Below are 26,137 nucleotides of genomic sequence, written 5' to 3' on the forward strand. Positions count from 1 at the left end.
ATTTGAATCAGATTTTACTACCACACTTAAGACTTCTAAGGATGTATCTGCTTTGTTTTCATCTAAAGACAACAACAACATACATACATAATACATACAAGTGAACACCAGGTCTAAGGCATGTCTGCAACTGAGTTGGGCCAGGCTTATTCAGGGACAGCCCCATGGAGGCTATGCTTTCCACGAAGTCCCGAGCAGCCCCATGTAAGATTGTGTCAGCATGGATGTTGAAATCCCCTAGGACAACCAAACTAGGTGTCTCCAGGAGAACATCCGCCATTACCTGAAGCAGCTCAGGCAGGGAATCCTTGGTGCAGTGGGGAGGAATCCTGTACTGCCCCTATTGTCCAACTTCCAGAACATGCACTCAGAAAACTGGATCTTCCCAATAGGACGTCTGGTGCAAACTAATGACTTCCTAAAAACCATTGCAACACCCCCCTCCCCACCCATAAGACCTTGGTTGCTGTGCGTAAGAGAAACCTGGTGGACCAGCAGTGGCAAGAACCGGCCCATCTGCTTCATCCAACCAAGTCTCTCTTACACATGCCAGGTCAAGTCCTCCATCCACGATCAAGTCATGGATGACAGCCGTCATGTGAGTCATTGACCTGGCATTGCACAACAGCTCCTTAAGGTCGTGTGGGTCTCCCTTGTTGATTCCCGTATCCTTCTAGTCAGGATCAGACCCGGAGGCAGAGATAGCCTTCAAACAACAACTAAACCTGCCTCCTCGGGAATGACGTGGTCTGGTCTTAGCGTAACTCCTCCTCCTGCCTGTGATCACTGAGATTGGGTGTCCCAGTGCATTTGCCCCTGTTGGATGGGGCCCACTCCCAGGCAGCATTGACCATCTCCCCTTAAGAACAATTTATAAACAATACAATAACAAAAAAAACCGTGGGGGGGAATAAAATTATACCTAAACTAAACTGGAGCTAGATCCTCTTCAAAAGAAGGAGTCTGGTTTTTCCAATTGCAAACATCCGCGCTTGTAAACAGCGCATGTTGCATAGTAAAAGTGTGTGGAGGCTGGTTGCCCTTGGCGTTAAGCAGCTCCAAGGGGTCATACACCCGGCGGAGCGGAGCCACCAGATTGGACCAGGCAGGGGTATGGGGCCTTTGGGTTTTTTACCCCGAAAAAAACCCTTTTGTACTGCCTTTTTGTCCACTTCACCTCCTTTTCTAAGTCCTTCTAAATTCTTCAATCCCAGCAACATTTTCCTCCTCGCTTTCCTCCTCATCCTCTCTCTCTCTCTCTTGTGTGTGTGTGTGTGACACTGACACAAAGATGACGTTAACAAGCTCACACAGGTGATAATTGCAGAAGATTGCAGGTGATACTCTGGCATCTAAAATCATTCACACAAACAGAAAGCTTAAAAGCACAAAAAAAATGTACCAGATGGCACGCCAGGCACTTCTGTCTTCCACTGCCTCCCGCAGTTTGGTCAAAGATTATAGCATATACACACACAAATTGCAGGCAGAGATTAAATCACAAAAGAATGAGATCCTCTCGGAAGGTAGCATACTACTGTAATTATCCTACCTTTGCCTCTAAGATATGCTTGTTTTAAATTCTTTCTGCAGAATATTCACTGCGAAAGGGAGTTTTGTTGGGCTGCACTTGAAAGTTGATTGACTTTTTTTCCGACAGTTTCCCCCTATTATTATTTATCTGCAAGTAATTTTAATCTTGATATACATATTCACGTACTTAATTGACTTAGGACAGTGGTTCAGCTAAAATTAGGGCACTACAGTAGGTTAAGTGCTACCTGCTGTATGGCTGAATTTTCTTATAAGAAAACATCTGATAACAGTTTGAAAGGGTATTCCTATTAAACAGGAGGACTAAGCAACTAATGCTGACTTTCAGATAAGTGACATCAGAACTCAAAGAAACAGCAAAGAAAGAGCACACACTGTATTCAGAATGTTTAAGAACCCACAGTAGATACTGACTTGGTGACCATGCTGAGTAAGTATAAACTCATTTCTGCATCTGAATGGCATACAGAAGGAGACAGAGTGCAACTCAACTTCTAACACCAACTTTTTGCATATCTAATTAGATTAATTAATCTTAATTAAGATTCCCGGCCAACGCACCAAGAAATGTAGCCTTATTAGACTTTACCAATTGGTAGGGTGAGTGTTGCTCCCAGAACAGGGAGCAAGGAGTCAAATGACACTGAGGTTTGGTTCAGAGAAAGAGTTTATTCTGCTCTCCAGATAGCAGAAGGCACTGCATGAATCGGTTCATGGTTTCCCCAAAGTAACAACTATCACCTTGTGCTTGTCATCCAAATAAAGTGGTAAACCATTTTGGAAGTTTTAGAACAGGCGTGTTGTGTTCTTAGCAGCTGTGCATCCTTCAACTGACAGGCGTTCTATAATCAGTTGAAGCTGCTGAAACAGTCCCAACTGCAGAGCTAAGTAGAGTTTGTTACTCTGGTCTCATGTGGAAGTTACCAGGGCATGGATGACATATATATATATATATATATATATATGCAGGTTTTGGTGTCTTCGGGTGTCTTCCCGTGTAAGAGTTGGGGTGTCTAGGCGACGTTTCGACGAGGTCTCACTCGTCATCTTCAGGCTGGTGCTTTCGGCTTCTTGTTACTGGAACAGAGCAGGATCTCAGTGTTTGAGTTCCTATAAATACTGTTGAGGGGGTGTGGTGTATACAGTATTTATAGGAACTCAAACACTGAGATCCTGCTCTGTTCCAGTAACAAGAAGCCGAAAGCACCAGCCTGAAGATGACGAGTGAGACCTCGTCGAAACGTCGCCTAGACACCCCAACTCTTACACGGGAAGACACCCGAAGACACCAAAACCTGCATTCCTGTACCCGTGAAAATCTACGAAAGCATATATATATATATATATATATATATATATATATATATATATGTGTCTCAGTTGGAGTTGGAGAAAAGGACTCATAGCTGCTCACCTGGGAACAAAGGCTGCACTCAGAAGTATCCCCAAAGCATAATCCTGCTCCTTAAAGGATCCTGTCAAGAGAAGAAAACAGGTATTTTTGCAGACAATGTGTCCTTAGACATTTGTTCATTGTCATTCACTTTCCCTACTTGGGAACCAGACATTGGTTGGCTCACCCAGCTGTGATGAAAAGGCTAGAGCTGAATGGTATCAGCATGGGGATGACACTCCAGTCCACAATACCAGACACCCTCAGAGACACATTGAACTTTGAAGGACAACTTCTATGGGGTGAGGCAACAATCCTGTCTTCTGGAACCTGAGAAGAATTCCAGGGCTTGCAGAATCAATGGCCACCAAGAAACCAAATAAATGAAGGTGGCTTTGCTCCTGTCCCTCCTCAAAATCGACCACCTAGTATATATAGGCACCCTTATTTGTTCAAACAAATCCAAGAGAATATGTGACAGGCAATTTGTTAGGGGTCTGTTGGCCAGGGCCCTCCAAGGAGTGCCAAGCAGGCAGTGAAGTCAGGCCTTAATACGAGTGTATGCTGAAAAGTCTGCAGAGAGCTGATGTCAGGAATCAGCAGTCCTCTTGCACATTTCTGTGCTCCATGTGTGTCTATGGTTACTCTGTAGGAGTTGCAACCCACTGGCCAATTGGGAATTTGCGCAAAGCGCATTTTCCAGCTCCGCAACCATTCTTCCCCACTTCTGCCTAAGTGCCGCCGCCTGCAATGTTGACGCCTTGACGCTCCTGCTAACTTGGGAATCGCCCTTCTCGGCTGCTGCTCCCCTTCTTCCAGGCGCCCCCGCCGGTACTCGCGGCGCAGCGCCCTCTGGCGGCCCCGAGGCGGCGGGAAGAGGTTGCCTCTGGAGAGGGAGGCGGGCTCTGGGCTCCGTGCGCGCGCAGCGGGAACGTCCTCCGCCGGTGACGTCACCCGGGCCTGGCGGAAAAGGCGCTGCGGGAGTCGCCGGGGCGGCCGCAGAAGGGTGAGTGGCGAGGGCGGGACGGGGCCGCGCGCTCCTTGCCTTGGCTCCCGCGGCCGGCGAGGGGAGCTCGGGGCGCGCGCGGCTGCTGCTGCCTCTCCTGGGGGCGCCGCCTCCCCGGGCGGGAACGCTGCGGCCCCCGGGGGCTGGGAGAGCCGGGCTGCCGTGGCCGAGAGGGGCTGAGGAACAAAGGCGGGGAGCGGGGAGCCCAGGCAAGCCCGGCTCAGGGAGCCGCCGCCGCCGCCGCCGCCTGTGGGAAAGAGCCCTCGAGGCGACGAGCGCCTTCTCCTGCCCCCCCCCCGCCCCGGGGGCCCTTCTCCCAAGGACCCTTCTGGGCCCCCAGGCTGGGCCCGCCTCACGGAGGATTGGGGTGGTCTCCCTGCCTTACGCGGCTTAAGAAGCCGACTCTGGATCCCTCGGTTTCCAATAAGCACCGTGGGGCGGGGTGGGGTGGGGAGGGTTGTAGCAAAACTAGTGCAAGTGGGCCTAGAGGCCTGGTTTTGAAACTGAATCATTCCTGGTCACTCTGATAGATTTGGGGGGGGAATAGGGAGAGAATAACCTTTTTCTCTTGATCTCTCAGTGACTTTTGATACCAGTGATCTTGCTGGATCAGCTGTGTGGGATTTGTATTGGAGGCAGGGTATTCCAGTGGCGCCATTCCTACCTGCACAGTTGAGTTCCCAAGATTGGCATTGAAGGGTTGCTCCTTGGCCCCATAGTAAATGTGTTACGGTGTTTTCCACATTGTCCCCAAAGCTGTTAAAACATGTACAGTATATGCAGCTATTAAGAGCAGTCAGTGGAAATTGTGGAGCATCTTGTGGGGGCTTGTAGAAAGATAGTTAAAAATGGCCAACTATCCCTCAGACATCTAGCCTTGAATGCTTCATATCTTATGTCTTCATTATATGAATTAATATCTGAGTGCTTTGATTTTGTTGTTGCAGTTTATTTTGTATCTTGTTTATAAATGAAAAATCAGAAACAAAACACAGTGAGTCTTCAACATTCCTGAAGGTCTTCATCTGTGGAATGTTCCTTTCTTCCCTACCTTTCCCCCTAAGTCAAATGTATATATTTAAGATCTATTAGTGTATTTATAACTATTTTGAACTGTATTCAGATGCTCAGTGGTTGCAGTTAAGATTTTTATTTGTAGTTCTGTTTTTTCTTCTAAAAACTTAAGCATTGCTTTTTAAAATATTAAGTAAATGCATTTAAATAAAATGTAAAATACATCATGTAGATTGTCTCCTTCAATGGCTAGAATCCATAGTAGCACCTATAAGTAGACTTCTGCTCAGGGAATAATTTCACCAGCAGAAGGGAGAGAGAGATGATGACTGCTGATTTCCTTCCCCCTGCAGTGTCTTGTACCCAGAATCAGCTCTGGAGAGTTGGGAGACATCAGCAAAATCTCTTCCCTTTTGCCAGTGGATCCCTCCACTGGATTAAAGGCCTCTAGTTCCATTACATTTGGGGAGCAAAGTAAGACTTTTAAAGAAGTTCACTGATAACATTGAGGATATTCCAGTTATATGCATCTAGAGTTCAGGGATGGTGTCTGTGTTGTGCTAATGTTTAAAATCCTTTTCTAAGGTGACTTTGCTAAGCTAACTTGGATAATGGCAAAGATGGTAAGAAGACAATGTGCATTTTGCCCAGATGATGAAGAATGTGCCATTATGTATGTTGCTGAAAGACAGAACCTTGCAGTTCATCAGGATTGTTTGGTGAGGATTAATTCATTTTTCTTTTTACACAAAACCCAAAAAGGGTTCTCTAATTATTGTTACTAATAAATTTCAGCAATAGTTTTTCTCTAATAAACACATCAACTACAATAACTTCCACAACCATTCCTCCCTATTAAACAATAGTTATTTCCATCTTTTTCCACACAAGAGTCTGCCCCTATGATCATATATTAAAATAACAGTTCATACTGTTTTTTTTATTATGTATTTGTAAATTCACGCCCAGTTCCATATCCTCCCATCCCATTTCCTGTTGTATTTGCCATGGTTTTCCATCCTGATTTTTAAATAAATATATTCTTAAAGCCAGAAAGTAGCTCACATACCAGATGTAAATTTCCATCGGCAGATAGAGAAACCTCTCTAAGACATAAATTATAACCGTCTCAGAGAGATTGGAGAACAGGAGGCTTTTGCCGACCCTATGCCCATTAGGGCTCTCATGTGGCTTTGGGGCAAGATGTTGATTCCTCTGCTCTTAAGTTGCTCACCTCCATTCTGGTTCCAAGAAGCTTCTCGGTCTCCCAACTTTTAGTAAACAACTTTTTCAGATCATCATAGGTTAATTCCCTGTCAGAGTGAATTCAGTAATGTATGTCTGGCTATCAATCACCATGCAGCCATCTCTGTTGGCAACGTGCCAACAGAAGACATTGAGTCCGCCTTGTTCCCTCCCTGGAAGTCTCCCTTCCCAGCTGCATCTGCTGTTCTTAAAGCCATGGCCTGGGTGAGGCTGTTGCTCAGCTGGACTTGATTATTATTATTAATTTAATTTGCATACCACTCTTCATCCATAGATCTCAGGGTCTAGGATACATCTGGTATAGGATGTGGAAGGCTCGTCTCTTTTTATGGTGTTAGTAAGGCAGTTTCTATTCCACATTCAATCCTGAATCCCAGCTGAAATGGATCCAGGAAACCAGTTTCATACAAGAGTGCCTGCCTCTAGTCAGATCTGTTGTTGGACTACAACTCCTTGACCACTGCCACTGGTCATGTTGGCTGGAATTGATGGAAGTTGGTACTCAAAACATTTTGAGGGCATAAGGCTGGGGAAGGCTGTTGCATACCAATGCATTCTCTTTCTATGGTTCTCTTTCTATAGAATACTACCTGTGGGACAATTGACAAAATAGCAGAGGAGCTTAGTTGTAATATAAAGATTGGTCTCATAGTTAAACTAGATGGCATAGCTAAATTACCAGCTCTGTTGCCACTTCAATAGTAATTTTAACTGCTTTAAAATTCTGTAGATATTTAGTGACAATTTCTGTCACAATTGCACCTATTATTATTGTTGTTGTTGTTGTTCTTAATAATATCCTGCCCATCTGGCTGGGCTTCCCCTAGTCACTTTGGGCGGCTTCTAACACTTATAAAAACCAAGTATAATGGGGGATGACCACCTCCCCTGTCTTTGCTCCTTTGCTTACTACCGGTTCCTGCATTGTCAGTGATTGGACTAGCTGACCTTTGGGTCCCTTCCAACTTTGGAAGTCTATGATTCCACCATTGCTCTTGAACTGAGGAGGCTCTTGAAAAATGTAACTCTTGTTCTGTGGCATGCGCGCCTGTTTGTGTGTGCATGCAGAGTTCACCTTTTGTTCTGTTTATCACCTAGTAACACAAAGAGGGCCCTCGGGGTCACCAGATGTTGCCAGTGGAGACTGGCAAGTGTTGGGAAATAAGGTGTGCAGATGGGGAACCAAATAATGCAATTGCAACTTGGTACTGCTTTCTAATATTGGCTGCTTCATTGTAGCAATGACTGTCTTCAAGCGTACTATATATACATGGTTCTTTCCTACCTACATTGCATGGTAGAGGAAGGTGAGATGAAGAGAAAGCTTCCTTTGTGAGCTGGGTTGACTATCGTATCCTATTTCAGTGCATCCCTTATTCAGTTTAGATACAGGGTTCTTGAACAGTGCCCTGTCTTCTAGGAGACTGGAACAGCAAGGGGTGGCATGCTCAACCTGGAAAAGTGGTAGTTAAAATAAAATCCAAGTATATACATTAATTTGAATGGTTCTTAATTGCAGATAAGTTGCAGATAACCATGCAAAAGAAACTAACATTGTGCAAATCTATGAGAGAACACTTAAATCAAATCTCTTCCCAACTGTTGCTGCTGTTCTTTATTGCTTCATTGTAGTATCTCCTGGTTTGATTTTTACTTCCTTTTAATTTATGTTTTTATTTTTAGCTATATTCCTCTGGATTTGTGGAATCTGAAGAACATAACCCTGAGAATCTCGATATAAGGTTTGATGTGGCTTCAGTAACGAGTGAAATAAAAAGAGGAAAGAGGCTGGTGAGACACCAACCTTTTACATTTTTATGAGTATAAAAGCAGACTATGCAGAATTAGTTTAGAATTATTTCTTTTGATGCTAAGGTCAGAGTTATTTAGTTAAGAGGCATATACTGGCAAGTATTCTGAGAAAAGAACACTTTAACACAGGGGTCAGCAAACTTTCAGCAGAGGGCCTATCCCTCAGACCTTGTGGGTGGCCGGATTATATTTTTTGGGGGGAAATGAACAAACTCCTATGCCCCACAAATAACCCAGAGATGCATTTTAAATAAAAGGACACATTCTACTCATGTAAATACATGCTGATTCCCAGGTTGTTCTCAGGCTGGATTTAGAAGACGATTGGGCCAGATCCAGCCCCCGGGCCTTAGTTTGCCTACCCATACTTTAACATAATGCTCCTCAAAAAAACCAACCCTGCCATTGTAATAGCAATGAAAGACTTGCTTTGGCAATCACTCTTCCTCAACAGATTTCTCCAAAATGAAGGGAGAAGCAATAGTCTTGGCTAAATGTCTGGCTTTCCCCCTCAAAGCATCACTTGTGCACTCTTAAGAACTGTACATAAAATGCCATCAAAGGGATAAAAAATGTTAGCGCCAATTTGAAGTCTGAATTCTTACCATCGTCAGATATACATTCTATTGTATATAAGGTAACTCTAGTCTTGATTGCAAATTACAGTACCCGGTGCTTTTCTGCTAGAAATGTAATAGCTGCTGGCACCTGTCTGTCTCGAAGTGACCTGGGCAGTGTATCTGAAGGTCCTGGGCTGCTCAGACAACAAATCGCCTGTGCCTCTCAACCTCGTTGATGGGGTCCAAAGGAAAGCAGAGGCAAACAAGGCACCATCCAACTGTCTTAGGGACTACACTCCAGATTTGTGTAGGGTTTACTATTCCTTAGATTTTTCTTCTCCCGAAGGTACCCTACCAGGGCAACAGAAGGCTCCTTCTCCTTGATGGGCTCCCTTCCCAGGTGGATGAGCCCCATCTGCCCCTCACTTCCCTCAACAGCACATGCAGAAAACCGCCTTCTTAACCATTGGACCCACTCTTGGTCTTGTCCGCTCAATCGGTTGGAGCCTCTCTTTGCATGCAAGGAAAGTCCTTAATCCACTAAAGGTTTGAGACCCATTGGCTCCATACACCTGGTTTAGCCACCCAGTCAAAGCCATTTCCCGGGCTGGGGCTGCTGTCACATGCTGACAGCTTCTAAGAGGTGAGAGCTGAGGGCAGGGTGAGGACCAGAGGTGGACAAACTGTCTCAGAAGGAGCGGGACATATCTCCCACCAGAGGTACTACCCCACTCATGGCACCCCACAAATGGAATATATGGGATGTTATCAATAGACAATTTAATAATTATTTCATTGAAATAATTGTATGGAGATACCATGAAGGCTGCGACCACATATTTTTAAATTAAAGAATATAAATGCAAAGAAGTGTGGGGTAGAGGCCTAGGCTAGCCAAACCATTAGCTTGACAGAAGCAAAGCATTTCTCATAACCAAATAATTTAAAAAATGTTTCTCTGTAGTTAAAATTGCAACAGAGAGTTAGTAATGATTGGACAAAGTTAGACTGCAATTTTAACCCCTGTTCCTGGCTGTAAGTCGCATTGAATTCAGGTAAGACTTACTTATGAGTAGCCATTCCAAAGACTGTGGTTTAAAAATTTTGGTTCACTGAAAGCTAAGATTGCTAACATCAGAACCAACCTGATATGGTACAGTTTGTTTAGACTCAAAAACCCATTTTTTGCAGATATGCAATTTCTGTCGCAAGAAAGGAGCCACTGTGGGCTGTGAGATAAAAAACTGTCGCAGAAGTTACCATTATTTCTGTGCTTTGTGTGATGATGCTGCAATAGAAACGGATGAAATTCAAGGCATTTACCGGTATTTAACAAATTCTTTTCTAAAATTTGTGGCATTTTGAGAATTTTCTTCCATTTATCTTTTACTTTGACACCATTATTGGGGTGGTTGGGTGGTACTGTCTTTGCCTGTTGGTGGCACCCGTCTGTCTGGGGAGACAATGCAGGAGTGTTCCTTTGCGGGTGAAGTCAAATTGCTGGAAGATCACAGCACCTGCTGTAGCACCTAATGGCCAGATAATAGACCAGGGACCGGCAAGGTTTACCTCACCTGGGCCGGTTCACTCCAGCGGAGATCCCTACATGGGCTGGATCGCATGCACACCCGATTTCCGGCATCTGTGCAGACACGATTTCCAGCGTTGGTGTCCGCACAGATGCGATTTCCAGCACCGCGGAAGTGAGTCCCCATGCACTGGTTTAGCGCAGCACATGGGGACTCACTGAACAGGCGGCTCAGTTCAGAGACGGCTTGTGGGCTGGTTAAACGACCCCTGTGGGCCACAGGTTGCCGACCCCTGTAATAGACTATTCAGTCAGTCCCTCTGCTTGCTGAAGGCTTCCATAAGTGAAAGGTTTTTCAAAATTCCCCTTTTGTCCTGCGCTCCCATCCACTGCTCCAAAGCACCCCCTAATCCTCTCAAGCAGGTTTGGGGAGACCCAGCAGAGTTGCAGAAATAAGGGGAAGGTAGGGAAATTGGCCCTCTTTCTTTTCACAGAAGCTTCCTCTGCAGTCCAAAAGCCTTTCATTAGTGAAAAACACCACCCAATATCTGAATCTAAACAATCCTGAGAACCAGCAAAATAAACTTTTTTATTCCCCAGAATTGGATGTGGGGGATATTCATGATATGCCCGCTTTTATAAGTTGCTCACCTTGGCTGTCAAATCCACCTACAAGGTGGCAGAATTGAGTACTTGCCTTGCTGTGGCGAAGGGGCTTGAATAACTCAGAGAAGCTATGAACTATGCCATGCAGGGCACCCAAGATGGACAGGTCATAGTGGAGAGTTTTGACCAAACGTGATCCACCTGGAGCAGGAACCGGCAAGCCACTCCAGAATCCCTGCCAACAAAACTCCATGGACAAAGACAACAGGCATATAAAAGTTATGACGCTGGAAGATGAGCCCCTCAGGTCGGAAGGCGTCCAACATGCTACTGAGGAAGAGCGGAGGACAAGTACAAGTAGATTCAGAGCAGATGAAGTGGCTGGGCCAAAGTCGAAAGGTCGCTCAGTTGCGGATATGCCTGGAAGCGAAAGGAAAGTCCAATGCTGTACAGAAAAGTATTGCATAGGAAATTGGAATGTAAGAACCATGAACCTGGGTAAGTTGGATGTGGTAAAAAATGAGATCGCAAGACTAAATATTGACATCCTGTGCTGCAGTGAACTAAAATGGACGGGAAGGGGCGAATTCAGTTCGGATGACCATCATATCTACTACTGTGGGCAAGAATCCCGTAAAAGAAATGGAGTGGCCCTCATAGTCAACAAAAGAGTGGCGAAAGCTGTACTGGGATGCAATCTCAAAAATGATAGAATGATCTCTATACAAATCCAAGGCAGACCTTTTAACATCACAGTAATCCAAGTTTATGCACCAACTACTGGTGCTGAAGAAACTGAAATTGACCAATTCTATGAAGACTTACAACACCTTATAGAAATGACACCAGAGAAGGATGTTCTTCTCATTATAGGGGATTGGAATGCTAAAGTAGGGAGTCAAGAGATAAAAGGAACAACTGGCAAGTTTGGCCTTGGAGTTCAAAACGAAGCAGGGCAAAGGCTAATAGAGTTCTGCCAAGAGAACAAGCTGGTCATCACAAACACGCTTTTCCAACAACACAAGAGACGACTCTACACATGGACATCACCAGATGGGCAGCATCGAAATCAAATTGATTGTATTCTCTGCAGCCAAAGATAGAAAAGCTCTATACAGTCAGCAAAAACAAGACCTGGAGCTGACTGTGGCTCAGATCATCAGCTTCTTATAGCAAAATTCAAGCTTAAACTGAAGAAAGTAGGAAAAACCACTGGGCCGGTAAGATACCATCTAAATCAAATCCCTTATGAATACACAGTGGAAGTGAGAAACAGGTTTAAGGATTTAGATTTTGGAGCTGGATTCTCAGCAGAACTGACAGCCTGACCAGCCAACTTAATTTTCATAATTTATTTTTTCATTGCCTAGCAAAAAGTAGTTTAAAAAGCTCAGTTCTTAGAATTAATTTTGATATTACCTGCCAGCAAATTGAAGTTTCCCCTGAAATTGCCTTGGAGACAGGTTAATTAGGCACCTGCATTTGTTTCCCACCTCAGAGTCATCTAAAACTTAGTGTGACATCAGCTTAGACAACTGGGAGAGAACACCAAGATCCACTGAGCCAGAAGAACCTAGTCTCTCCTTCGCACCCCCACCACCAATTTATTAAATCTATTTGCACTAAGAAAGTCCCTGGAGTCCATTCTGCTTGCCTGCTGTGCTGCCCAAACTGCTGTACACAACACAGCCAGCAAGCATCACTATATATGGGGAGGGGGATTAAAGTTCCATAGAATGGCATGTTTAGCCTGGAGAAGAGGAGGTTAAGGGGTGATATGATAGCCATGCTCAAATATATAAAAGGATGTCACATAGAGGAGGGAGAAAGGTTGTTTTCTGCTGCTCCAGAGAAGCGGACACGGAGCAATGGATCCAAACTACAAGAAAGAAGATTCCACCTAAACATTAGGAAGAACTTCCTGACAGTAAGAGCTGTTTGACAGTGGAATTTGCTGCCAAGGAGTGTGGTGGAGTCTCCTGCTTTGGAGGTCTTTAAGCAGAGGCTTGACAACCATATGTCAGGAGTGCTCTGATGGTGTTTCCTGCTTGGCAGGGGGTTGGACTCGATGGCCCTTGTGGTCTACTCCAACTCTATGATTCTATGAAAAGCATTCAGTGGAGCCCCCCCCTTTTGCTTTCTTTTTTTCTTGAAAGCTAACATAGCCAGCCAGGGCACCTTAGTTCAGTGTTTCCCAACCACTGTTCCGCGGCACACTAGTGTGCCGTGAGATGTTGCCTGGTGTGCCGCGGGAAAAATTCGAAAGATTTTTTTTTTTAAAGTCAAATTTTCGATTGGGGCACCGTCACTAGATGACCCCTGGGGTTCCCTCCCTCCCTCCCGCTCTGCGCCTCCCTCCTCCTCCTCCTCCTCCTCCTCCTCCTCCGGGGAGGCCCTTCCTGGCTCTCGGCCAAGGCTTGGCGGCTGCCACTCACTCGCTCGCCCACCCGTCCCTCCATCCCTGCACCCGGCCTCTCCCCCTCCGTCCCCGGCGCAGGGGCTGCCGGGATCCGTAGTCCCCTCGCCCTTGGGCTCCGCGCCCGCGCGGGGTGCACAAACTACGTTTCCCAGCGTGGCCTGGTGGGCCGGGCGTTTTGTTTGAAGCGCTCTTCTCCTGGCCATGGAATGAGCGCGGCGGCGGCCGGGCGGGCAGGGGCTCTTCCGCGCAGACCCCGCGCAGCCTGCCTGCGCCCCCGCGGAGATCGGGCGGCAGGATGGAGCCCGGGGATCCCCGCGGAGGCGGAGCGGCGGAGGCTGCCCCCCCAGGTAGGGCTGAGTCGGGGGGGTTATTTTTGCAATGCTGCATCCGCGCTGGAGGGGACGTATCGGACCGCGGGGAGACCCCTTGGCGGGCGTGCAAGGCAATGCATGCGTGCAGGCGTTGCATGGAGTGCAGTGCAATGCAATGGCAACGCGGCGCCCTGCATGCATGCATGCAACTTCCACTGGCGCTCCGGACTTGGCAGGTGAGGGGGGTCCCCAGTGGGCGGCAGAGAGAGCCAGGAGGGCGAAGGGGAGCCGGGGGGGAGCAGCGCTGCTCCCCGAGCTGAGCCCGGGGGGAAACTTCGGCGTCGTTGCGCCGGGTGTTGGAAGCGGAGGCTGGCAGGGGCCCCTCACCTGCAAAACCTGGTCGCCTCTCATATATTTCGTGCATTGCATTCATCGCCCGCTTTCTCCTCCAAGGAGCTCCCGGGGGCGCGCGTGGTTCTCCCCGTGTTATCCTCGCAACAACAGCCCTGCGAGGTGGGTCAGGCGAGTGGCCCAAGGGAGCACCCAGGCATTGTCCTGGCCAGGTGGGGTGATTTGAACCCTGCTCTCTGCCCGGTCTTCGTCCTCATTTAGCCCCCACATGTGCATGACTGTGCATGACTGAGGTTTTCCCCCCTCGTCTTGGCTATGGTGTGAGTCTGTGCTGTTAATTAATGGGGTTCTGCCTTCGGAGAAGATGAGCCAGCCCTCATGGAGGTGATTATGTAATTTGCTAGCAATTCATGTCCCTCCCGGCGTGACACTGCGCGCTGACGTCACGGGGCTGTAATGGTGGTGTGCCTCGAGATTTTTTTCATGAAACAAGTGTGCCTTTGCCCAAAAAAGGTTGGGAAACACTGCCTTAGTTAACCTAGAATGGGACAGGGCTGATCAGGGCCCCCTACCAGTTGAGTGATGCCATCTGGATTGAACAGAAAGTGGAAAGGAAATGATGCACTCACTACCTTTTGGTCATGTTTTAACCACAGTTAGCCACCCCCATCCAATCTGCTCTTCCTCTGTCCTGCTTCTTCCCCCTTCCTTCCTCCTCTTTCCAACTGTTATTTCTCCCATTCCAGTCCTCCTCTCTGCTTTTGTTTTTTATCTTTAACATCTTGAAGGTCTTCCTACCTGCTTCCAAGAATCCTTTGTTCATCACAGCCAGTCAGGAAGTTTGAGGGGCTTTTGCCTCTCTGCTTGGCTTAGCACAGGCACACACAAAGTGAGGTGGGCTTGGGAAGGGGTGCTCTTCTGCTGTCTCAGCACAGGCTTGTGAACTTTCGTTGAGCGAGTAAAAGGACTTCAGTGTATGAGACCAAGAGTTGCAAATGCTTCACATTCTCCCTCTTTTCTTTAAAAAACGAGGATAATTGAAATGCACAGCCATCAGAGCATCATGACCTTAAAATAAAATAGTAACGTATATCTCTAGTCATAGTTTTACCTGAAATGTAATACTGAGGAAGTAATGTTTTAACAAAAACAAACCAGGCTGCTGTTGCAAAGAAATTACCCAGTTGAGTCTGATAAATGCAGCAAGCTCAGGAGATAGACTGAGCACACGGAGGTAGGAAGAGGGTCCACGAGATGTTAAAATAGTTTTTAAACTTAAAAGTAGCAGTGTGAGGCTCTGGTTTTAATCATCAGAGCAGTAGTGATTGGTGGGAAGATGTTGAAATTTCCCCTTATGATATTTCCCCCTTTTCCCTTCCTGCCTTTGGGAATTGCTGCTCTGTGTAGCCTGCCCTCACCCTTCTGTGTGCAACAGTGCAAGGGAAGGAGAAGGCAAGGGCACAAGTGAAAATCCTTGCCTTGCCGGGACCTTGACTTAGTGTTGCTTTGGATACAACTCAGGAGCTTTTGGACCCTGTCTCCTCGCCAAGGAGAGGGGCCTACTTCTGAAAGTTCCTGGAATGGAGAACTTGCATACTTCAATAGTAAGGAATTTTATTTTCTCTGAAAAAAACATGAATAGATGGCAGAATAATTTGTCACTATTTCATTGGTAAACACTGATCACTCCACTCTGCATAGCTTGCCTGACACTCATGATTCTTTCTTGCAAAAATAGCACATCAAACCCTTTCTTGAATAGTCACTTGGTGTTGTCTTAGTGCTCCTTTCAGATAAGTATCAGTGGTACCATTCTTCCAGAACTGAACTCTTCACTGTGTCTTACTACATTTATGTACATTTTAATAGAAATGAATGCATTTGTTTATATATTAATTCAATTTCTTTTCTCTCGTTATTTCTCCAATGTATTAGAGTGTTCTGTCCGAACCATGACCCAGTCAAGAAGACAAGCTTTTATGGTTAGTTTTTTTTCCTCATCAAACTCTTCTCCATGCTTCAAATAGTCATTTTTAGCAGATGCAGTAATGGAATATTTGTTTATACATTCCCCACTATTGAAACCCTTGACAAAAAATGTGTCAAGAGTGCTTTTATAAAACACTGAAAACCAATGTATTTTTTCTCCTACCCATATGAACAAGAGAACTACAAAATACTCACTATACAATTTACCATAGCGGGGGGGGGGGGGTTGTCAGAGGTTGTTCTGGTTCAGCAGTGATTTCTCCAGTTCAAGTTCCACGTGGAAGAGTTTTTCCAGTGGTTGCTGCTCATCACTGGACCCAATAAATGTTGTTTTCCTGATTTTGTCTCTCTGCAGCTCTTCAGAAAACCAAAGCCACCCTCCCTTCTGCCCTCCACAGCAACTAGCGCCTTGTAGATAATTCCCTGCTCACGTAGGTTGGCATCACGCATCAGCTGACATTATTCCTGATTATTCAGAAAATGGCCAGATTCCAATTCATAGAAAATTACTGATTTTCTCATAAGACCCACACAAATTGCCCACAAAGCAGCCTGATGCTGTCTCTCTGCTCATTGCACCTGCAACAGCCATGCAGCTGCTCAGAGACTCTGAACTTCACATTTTGTGCAGGACGGAGGGACAGTTGAGTTGCTGCTTATCTAGCTTTCTTAAAATTGTTGTTTACAGTTTAAAGTAAATGTTGGTTCTTTCAAATGGTGGTATTTTCCTATCCACCAAATTGTATTACACACCAAAATACTTTTGTTCGTTCTTGTTTCTGTTCCTGCCAATTCCAAGACACTTTTCAGAGAGTACTTCCACCACCAACTCATTCTGATTTGACCCATGTTTTCCTTTTTCTTGTTTCTTGATAAAATTGTGCTGGGAGGAGCTTTTAGTACTTGCCTCATGACTGAAATGAGAGAGAGAGTCAGGTTGTGGACACGGTGTGTTCTGTGGCTAAAAAGTGAAATGATAGCATGAAACTTAACTATACTGCCCCACAATTCTGTGATTGTTTTTCAAGACTGATGTGTGACAGTATAGGGTAGTTCTTTGACTTGGCCCAAGGTGCAAAGAGGGGGAAGGAATTTATTGCACTCTTGTGCCAGTATTACTTGGACATTCAAGATACAAGAAGTAGTATTTGTTAACAAATACAAACACATTCAAAATCTCCATTTTGCCATTATTTACGGTCTGCAAATAAAAACACCCTAAAGATCCCAGGCCTCAGAGAGGTTAGGCTGGCCTCAACTAGAGCCAGGGCCTTCTCGGCCGTGGCTCCAATCTGGTGGAACGCTCTGTCACAAGAGACTAGGGCCCTGCAGGACCTGACATCCTTCCGCAGGGCCTGCAAGACAGAGCTGTTCCACCAGGCCTTTTGTCAGGGCGCAGCCTGACCCCCTCCTCTGGCAATCTGCACAAAACTTTGCTTGATGGTTGCCATTAATTTGATTTTAATTTGATTTAATTAATTTTATAATGAATGTTTTAGAATGTTGAGCTATTTTGATTGTTGTTAGCCGCCCTGAGCCCAGCTTCGGCTAGGGAGGGCGGGATATAAATAAAATTTATTATTATTATTATTATTATGTCAATTCACTGGATGATTCTTAAGTCCTTATCATTGTAACTCTTAAGACGAATTTAAAAAGAAGTAATTCTAACGTGTTCTGTCTGTTTTTATAGTGTATCTTGCTATAACTTACTGAAGTACTATAATAAATTATCTGGTAAAATATAAGCAGCAGCTATCTTATTTCTAGATGAGGACAGCAAGAAGGGACGGCCTCCAATCCTAATAAACTCTTCCTGCAGTGGGAAAAAAATGGTAATTAATATATATTTTTAAGCCTTTTTAATGTCTACATCATGCCGTAAGTTTCCTCCAATGAGCCATGCTTCCTTGCTACATTGGTCTCACATGTGATTTAAGTCAGTTCTAATTCAGTTTGTTCTTTTTTGACCTGTTTTAATTTCTGACTGCTGCTAGGTGCTAAATCTTGGGAAATAAAATGTGCATAGTTGAACTGTGTGTGCCACTTTGAGCTGCTTAGAGGAAAAGTGCTATGAATTAATACATGGATTACTTGGGAGATAATTTAGCTTAAGAAACAGCATATGCTTAGTGCAGAGCATCGATAGGATTCAGCTCTAAGCTTGTTAACGTGAAGATTGTGGGGAGTGTTACACTGGAAAAACATGAACATTGTCGTGAGTGTTCTGAACAATACTGATAGATATGCAAACTTGTTTTTAAAAACACTTTTGACAGAATGATAATGAAACCGTTGCAGAAGAGAGCCTACAGCAGGTCCTTAAGAGAAAAAATGACCAGCAGAAAGGTAGGACTTCACTGTGTTTGGCACTTGTTAGGATTTCTAGTAGCCTGTTCTGCAGCTTTTTGCCATGAATGTGACTCAAATTACAAAGATGGCCACTCATGATTATTATAGAGACCATTTCCTATACAGTGGTACCTTGGGTTAAGTACTTAATTCGTTCTGGAGGTCCATTCTTAACCTGAAACTGTTCTTAACCTGAAGCACCACTTCAGCTAATGGGGCCTCCTGCTGCCACCGCGCCACCGGAGCACAATTTCTGTTCTCATCCTGAAGCAAATTTCTTAACCCGAGGTACAATTTCTGGGTAACCTGAAGCGTATGTAACTCGAGGTACCATTGTATATATAAATGTGACCTGATACAGAAACATACTTTCTTCTGAGAAATATACAGTTCAGCAAACTACTGCTTAGACATTTGAGCCAAAAAATCTTCCTTTGCAAATATTCCCACCAAACTCATTGATTTCAACATTTCTTCTCTCCGAATTGTTCCTAAATGGCTTCTGGATGGCTCAGATACTTAGGTATAAGTGTCTAGTTTTCAGCTTTTGAGTAATCTTCACCTGACACTGGTTTTAAATTTACCTTCAGTTCTGTTTCATAGGAATTTCCAGGCCTTGCACATTATATGATGATATTCTTTTTTCAGGCATCATCACACTCTGTACTTTTTAACTTTCACTTTTTTCTATAATACAAAACTAGAATTATTATTATTATTATTTATTATTTGTACCCCGCCCATCTGGCTGGGTTTCCCCAGCCACTCTGGGCGGCTTCCACAAAGACCAGAAATACACTAAGATGTATGTTAGGTACAGTGGTGCCCCGCAAGACGAACGCCTCGCAAGACGGAAAACCCGCAAGACGAAAGGGTTTTCTGTTTCGGAGGCGCTTCGCAAGACGAATTTCCCTATGGGCTTGCTTCGCAAGACGACAGCCCATAGGGAAATCTCCGGGGACCTGTTTTAAATTGCTGGCGGTCGGGAGCAAAGACTTTCGCCCACAGCCGGCCTTCAGAAGAGGTCCTGGACCTCTTCTGAAGGCTGGCGGGGGGCAAAAGTCTTTGCTCCCCCCCGCCTGCCTTCCCGGGACAGCGGAGACTTCTCCGCTGCCCCGGGCAATCTTAAAATGCTGGCGGGCGGGAGCGAAGTGTTCGCTGCCGACCCCCAGCATTTTAAAATCTCCCCGGGACAGCAGAGAAGTCCCGCCCCGCTCGGGATGGCGGCGCAGAGCTGTCTGCCGTGCCGGGATCAGCACGGGCTCTGCACGGCCATCGGGAGCCGGGGGCGAAGCCCGCCCCGCTCCAGATGGCCGCGCAAAGCTGCCTGCAGTCCCAGGACTGCAGGCAGATCTGCGCCACCATCCCAAGTGGGGCGCTAAGTCCCGCCCCGCTCTGGATGGCCGCGCAAAGCTGCCTGCAGTCCCGGGAATGCAGGCAGATCTGCGCCACCATCCCGAGCGGGGCGCTAAGTCCCGCCCCGCTCCGGATGCCGGCGCAGAGCTGTCTGCCGTCCGGGGACTGCAGGCACATCTGCGCCACCATCCCGAGCGGGCGGGAGCAGAGAAGCAGCCCCCTGCGACCCTCTCCCGGCTGGAGAGGTGACGTGCACCTATGGCAGGAGCCTCCATAGGCGCCCGTCACCTCTCCAGCCGGGGGAGGGTCGCAGGGGGCTGCTTTAGCCCCCCACGCGTTCTCCCAGCTGGAGAGGTGACCCGCGCCTATGGAGGCTCCTGCCATAGGTGCACGTCACCTCTCCAGCCGGGAGAGGGTCGCAGGGGGCTGCTTCTCTGCTCCCGCCCGCCGCATTTTAAAATCGCCCCGGGACAGCAGGGGCTTTTAAAATGCTGGAGGTCGGCAGCAAAGCCCTCCTGTCCCCGGAGCTTGCGGGGCGGGAGGTGGGAAGAAGGGCTTTTCTTCCCACCACCAGCCTTCAGAACAGCTTTCTGAAGGCTGGGGGTGGGAAGAAAAGCCCTTGTTCCCCCCCCAGCCTTCAGAAGAGGTCCGGGGACAGACTGTCCCCGGACCTGGTCTGAAGGTGGTTTCCCTAGGAACGCATTAATTGATTTTCAATGCATTCCTATGGGGAACCGTGCATCGCAAGATGAAAAACTCGCAAGAAGAAAAAACTTGTGGAACGAATTAATTTCGTCTTGCGAGGCACCACTGTAGTTGTTTATCGCTTTGACATCTGCTGGAAGGGCGTTCCACAGGGCGGGCGCCACTACCAAGAAGGACCTCTGCCTGGTTCCCTGGAGCTTTGCTTCTCACAATGAGGGAACCGCCAGAAGGCCCTCAGCGCTGGACCTCAGCGTCTGGGCTGAACGATGGGGGTGGAGACGCTCCTTCAGGTATACTGGGCCGAGGCCGTTTGGGGCTTTAAAGATCAACACCAACACTTTGAATTGTGCTCAGAAACGTACCAGAAATGTAGGTCTTTCAATACCGGTGTTATGTGGTCTTGGCGGCCGCCCCCAGTCACCAGTCTAGCTGCCGCATTCTGGATTAGTTGTAGTTTCCGGGTCACCTTCAAAGGTAGCCACACATAGAGCTCATTGTAGTAGTCCAAGCGGGAGATAACTAGAGCATACACCGCTCTGGCGAGGCAGTTCACCGGCAGGTAGGGTCTCAGCCTGCGTACCAGGTGGAGCTGGTAGACAGCTGCCCTGGATACAGAATTGACCTGCGCCTCCATGGACACCTGTGAGTCCAGAATGACTCCCAGGCTGCACACCTAGCCTTTTAAGGGGCACACTTACCCCATTCAGGACCAGGGAGTCCTCCACACCAGCCCGCCCCCTGTCCCCCAAAAACAGTACTTCTGTCTTGTCAGGATTCAACTTCAATCCAGTAGCCACCATCCATCCTCCATAATCACATTGTGACCACTAACAGGCCAATAACCTGGACCCATGGGTTTCTGTGGCAGAGGGGAAAGCCACATATAAACACACATTATCTAAGCTTTTGGCTTGTTCTTGAGCCTTTGCTGCTGCTGCTTTTCCCTGGTGGAGAAGTGATTGCTGCTTCAAAAAATATTTAAAGCATCCAGGATTTTAGTGTAACTAATGACTTGAGAGTACAGTGGTGCCCCGCAAAACGAATGCCTCGCAAGACGAAAAACCCACTAGACGAAAGGGTTTTCCGTTATTCGATGCGCTTTGCAAGACGAATTTCCCTATGGGCTTGCTTTGCAAGACGAAAACATCTTGCGAGTCTTGTGATTTTTTTCGCTCCCCCCCTTTCTAAGCCGCTAATAGCCTTTTAGCCGCTAAGCCTTTAATAGCCGCTAAACCGCTAATAGCGCTAAGCCGCTAATAGGGTTGCTTTGCAAGACGAAAAAACCGCTAGACGAAGAGACTCGCGGAACGGATTATTTTTGTCTTGCGGGGCACCACTGTATCTTGCAAGCTAAAAACAAAATGTCTTGAAAGTAAATTACTGCTCTTGCTAGAAAGAGCTTCACAATGCCAGTAGATATGGAACTGTTTGAAAAAGGATGTATTTCTCTCTTAACAGTAAGGATAGACTTTTTAAGGAAGTGTAAGCAGGCTGGGCTTCTTGATGAAATCTTTGAGGAAATGTTAGACACTCTTCACCTTGCGCAGGAAAAGCTGATGGATGACAACACTTCTGAAGCAGGTACTGGAAAGTGTTTTTAAGTCACAGCCATTTGGGACAGTTGCTAATTTGAGCTTTTTGGTCCAAGTCATGACCTGTGAATGCTTCCGTAGGGCTTACCTCTCAGGAACAAGACTGCTTGGCCCTGTTTATTTCTCATGTTCTTTCCCCCCAGCCTACTGTTGCAGGATGAGTTTTTGACTCTCCCCTACAGAGCACAAATGCACAGTTGGGCTTTGGGGCACCCTGTGACCTTCCCTTGTAACAGGTTTTAGTGGAAGCAGAAAGAAGACTGGTTAGGTGCAATAGCCCTGATACCCCTGTGTGCAGGGGGAGGTCATGGCCATTTTATACACTGGCATGACTTTATTTATTGTATGCATTCATAGCCCAGCCTTCCCCAAGCGTGTCCAGGGTGGGTTACATACAGCTCAATAACCTATTTTTACTGAGTATACAGGTGAAACTAATATATGAGATAGACTCATGACACGCAAAGCGAGATATGCCAAGCCTTTATTTGTTATAATTGTGATGATTATGGCGTACAGCTGATGAAAACTCCAAATTAAGAATCTCAGAAAATTAGAATATTGTGAAAAGGTGCAGTAGCTATTCAATCCATAACACCTGCAATGGGATCCTGAGCCTTTAAATGGTCTCTCAGTCTGGTTCAGTAGGAAGCACAATCATGGGGAAGGCTGCTGACCTGACAGTTGTGCAGAAAGCCATCATTGAGACCCTCCATAAGGAGGGAAAGCCTCAAAAGGTAATTGCAGAAGAACTTGGATGTTTCCAAAGTGCTGTATCGAAACACATTAACGGAAAGTTATGCAGAAGGGGAAAGTGTGGAAGAAAAAGGTGCACAAGCAGCAGGGATGACTGCAGCCTGGAGAGGATTGTCAGGAAAAGACCATCCAAATGTGCTGGGGACTTTCACAAGGAGTGGAGGCTGGAGTTAGTGCATCAAGAGCCCCCCCACACAGACGGATCCTGGAGATGGGCTTCAAATACTGTATTCCTCTTGTCAAGCCGCTCCTGAACAAGAAACGTCAGACGTGTCTTACCTGGGCTAAAGAAAAAAAGAACTGGTCTGTTTCACAGTGGTCCCAAGTCCTCTTTTCTGATGAAAGCAACTTTTGCATCTCATTTGGAAACCAAGGACCCAGAGTCTGGAGGAAGAATGGAGAGGCACACAATGCCAGATGCTTGATGTCCAGTGTAAAGTTTCCACAGTGTTGGTCCACTGTACTTCAAGTCCAGGGTCAACGCAGCTGTCTACCAGGAGATTTTGGAGCACTTCATGCTTGCTTCCGCAGATGAGCTTTATGGGGATGCTAACTTCATTTTCCAGCAGGACTTGGCACCTGCCCACACTGCCAAAAGTACCAAAACCTGGTTCAATGCCCATGGGATTACTGTGCTTGATTGGCCAGCAAACTCACCTGACCTGAACCCCATAGAGAATCTATGGGGCATTGCCAAGAGAAAGATGCGAGACATGAGACCGAGCAATGTAGAAGAGCTGAAGGCTGCTATTGAAGCTTCCTGGTCTTCCATAACACCTCAGCAGTGCCACAGGCTGATAGCATCCATGCCACATCGCAGTAATTGATGCAAAAGGGGCCCAAACCAAGTACCGAGTACATATGCATGCTTCTACTTCTAAGAGGTCCAATATTGCTCTATTTGCAATCCTTGTTTTGCTGATTTCATTTAATATTCTAATTTTCTGAGATTTGGGGTTTTCATCAGCTGTATGCCATAATTATAACAATTATAACAAATAAAGGCTTGACATATCTCACTTTGCGTGTCATGAGTCTATCTCATATATTAGTTTCACCTTTTAAGTTGAATTACTGAAATAAATGAACTTTTCCACGATATTCTAATTTTTCAAGTTTCACCTGTATCCTTGTGTGTACTGTATATTAAAATCTGTATTCATGCAGAGGTATCAGCATGGTTTTGTCTCTACCCTCAGAATATGAAGAAACAGTAATGTCACTTTTTGACTGTGGCCTTTTTGAAAATATACTTGCAGCAGCTCACTCTGGTATGTATGCATGAAGCAAAATTTGGAACTTCTCTCAGTGACTACTTTTTGAGCCTGGGCAATCTGGTTTGGCATTAAAACCCAAGCACAAATGTCTCAGCACCAAAGTAGAATAGATCGGTTACTTGGTGCTGAAATAATTCAGACTGTTTGGCCTGATTATTCTTTTGATCTTACGAAGAAAACCACTTGCCTATTCTGCTTATTAGGCTGCATTTCTGGGACTAAGTCTTATTGAACTCAATAAGTAGACTATATTCCATTGTTCATTTTTAAGGAGTGGAAATGAGTTATCAGTACTATACTGTATATTTCCTGCTGTAAGAAGGGGCTGCCTGGCATAACTGCTGCATTGCTCTACCAATCCGTAGTCCCCCTTTGTGCCTTTTCAGGCATGAATAATAGTTATATACATTTCCCTGTAAAAAATGTTTTGGAGGGGGTTAATATTTTGACCCTTTTTGTAGAATTATGCTTGTGTATTCAGGTAACTGAAATTGCCTTTGATTGAAAGGACAGTCACAATGGAGAAGATATTAGAGAAACAAAGGAATCATTTGAAAACAACAAACTTTTGCATTTTACATTAATACTAAGCATCAATTGTAAATTCTACAGGAACTGAAGAAAAAATTCAGCAGCTACTGCACACACGGGAAAGACTGGATACTCAGATTGAGCTTCTGAAAGATTTGAAGGAAGTAGTACTACCTGCCCCAGAAGAGACAGCTAGTGTATCTAATAGTATCTCTGAACAACCTGCATATTTCTGTAATACTTGATCATGATTTCTCCTATCTGGTTCTTGCATAAAATCAACTTTCCAGTTAGATAAGTCTGCTTGTCCTTATATATCACATTTGTTATAACTGTTTTTTTCCTCTAATCACGACCATGAGACACTTTTGTTCCAGCAAAGGCATTTTTTTCTTTTGGTTTTGACGGTCAAATTCTCTTTTTGTCTATTGCCAATTCATTTATGTGATTATTTGGAAAGGCAAGGGAAAGCCTGTGTCCTCTTGATAGCCATCTCCAAGATCACGGCTGTCTTTCTGATCTATTCCAGTACAGGGGAATCGGATGTGTTTACCACATGTTCTTCACAGCTTCTTGGCAACTGAGTCTCTAGAACCAGGGCAGCTCCAGCCAGCAGGGCCAGGAGACATCAGTGAAGGGATGGAGAACCCAAGGTCAGCCTTCCTAAAGGATTGCACTGTGGTGCTATAATAGTTGTCACTACACATACTTTTTAAATCAATGGAAACGTCTTCTATCTGCTCCTTCAAGACACTTGACTACAATTGGTACTGAAATTAAACACCATAGTTTCACTTTCCAAAGAGAAAGTCAAACCATGAACCTTCGTACTTACAGTTTTACAGAATAGAGCCTGTCTGTAAAATGACCCTGGCCTTGCAGTAGGAGCCCAAACATTAGATGTTTCAGACACCTCAGGAGGGCTTAATGTTAAAAAATTTCAGAGAATCAGTTTCTTAGAATCATAGGTAGTTGTGTGAGTGTAAAGAATATTTGCAATTGTTTGATTACAGAATTGTAAATAATTTAATAAAAGTGGTTTTTTTTAACAAGGTACAGCGATTTAAATTTGTATTTTCTACCTTCAACTACTGTCAAGGTAGTTACAGGACGCTTCCCATTTCAGCATCTTGGTCTGCTGACTTTCAAAAAGGGATTGGGGGGGGGGGGGAGATAGGACAAGGCAAAATCCAGTCCTCTCATCCCTCCCACCACCACACCATGTAAGTGCTTTCAAAACATAAGGACGCTAGCCATCTGTCTGGCAGATGTATACATTCAAGCAGCCAAAATACACAGGACTGAGATTGTGAATGTGGAAACTTTTAACAAACTGAAGATGCAAGTAGTTGGTTGAAGTTTCTGATGCAAATTGTGAGGGGGATTAACCAGATTTTCCATTGCAGTTTTTCTCCCATTAGTGAATATATGTTGATGGGGTGGCACTAAGAATCAACTGCAGCTTGCAGATGGACAGCACTGAGGAGAAATACCAGATACGTTTTTATAGGTCAGCTTCAAACAGTAGGGTTGTGGGTTTTTATAATTTAGTCTTTAGAAGTTATACTTCAGAATTTGCACTGCTAATACAGACATTAAAGCTGCTGTGCATTTTGTGTGTGACAGAGCTCTGTTAGACAGTACCTGAATCCTAGCAGATGCACCAAAAGTTGTATCTTCATTGTGCCAGCTGCACATTCACTGTGGGTGCTGGAATAATCAATGAGAACTTTGCCTGTATGGGCACAATTCCTTTGCA

General features: G+C 45.6%; 2 protein-coding genes across 5 annotated transcripts in view; one reads left to right on the plus strand and one right to left on the minus strand.

Annotated features, from left to right (window-relative positions):
- LOC310703069 (RCC1 and BTB domain-containing protein 1) overlaps window positions 1-26,137 on the minus strand; it is a 177,436-nt gene that overhangs the window by 112,959 nt on the left and 38,340 nt on the right. The gene's annotated exons all lie outside the window — the stretch shown is intronic.
- PHF11 (PHD finger protein 11) lies at window positions 3,100-25,430 on the plus strand. Of its 4 annotated transcripts, XM_083495082.1 has the most exons (11): window positions 4,503-4,624; window positions 5,321-5,441; window positions 5,553-5,686; window positions 7,917-8,024; window positions 9,797-9,930; window positions 15,756-15,802; window positions 17,580-17,644; window positions 18,089-18,158; window positions 21,681-21,803; window positions 23,770-23,841; window positions 24,460-25,430. In XM_083495082.1, the coding sequence occupies exons 3-11, from the start codon at window positions 5,579-5,581 to the stop codon at window positions 24,621-24,623; spliced, it is 891 nt and encodes a 296-aa protein (XP_083351208.1). In that variant the 5' UTR covers window positions 4,503-4,624; window positions 5,321-5,441; window positions 5,553-5,578; the 3' UTR covers window positions 24,624-25,430. The 4 variants fall into 4 exon arrangements, with proteins under 4 accessions (XP_083351210.1, XP_083351208.1, XP_083351209.1 ...); XM_083495084.1 differs by lacking the exons at window positions 4,503-4,624; window positions 5,321-5,441 and adding an exon at window positions 3,100-3,953; XM_083495083.1 differs by lacking the exon at window positions 5,321-5,441.

This window comes from Podarcis liolepis, assembly GCF_965112155.1.
Source record: "Podarcis liolepis genome assembly, chromosome: 3".
NCBI lineage: Eukaryota > Metazoa > Chordata > Lepidosauria > Squamata > Lacertidae > Podarcis > Podarcis liolepis.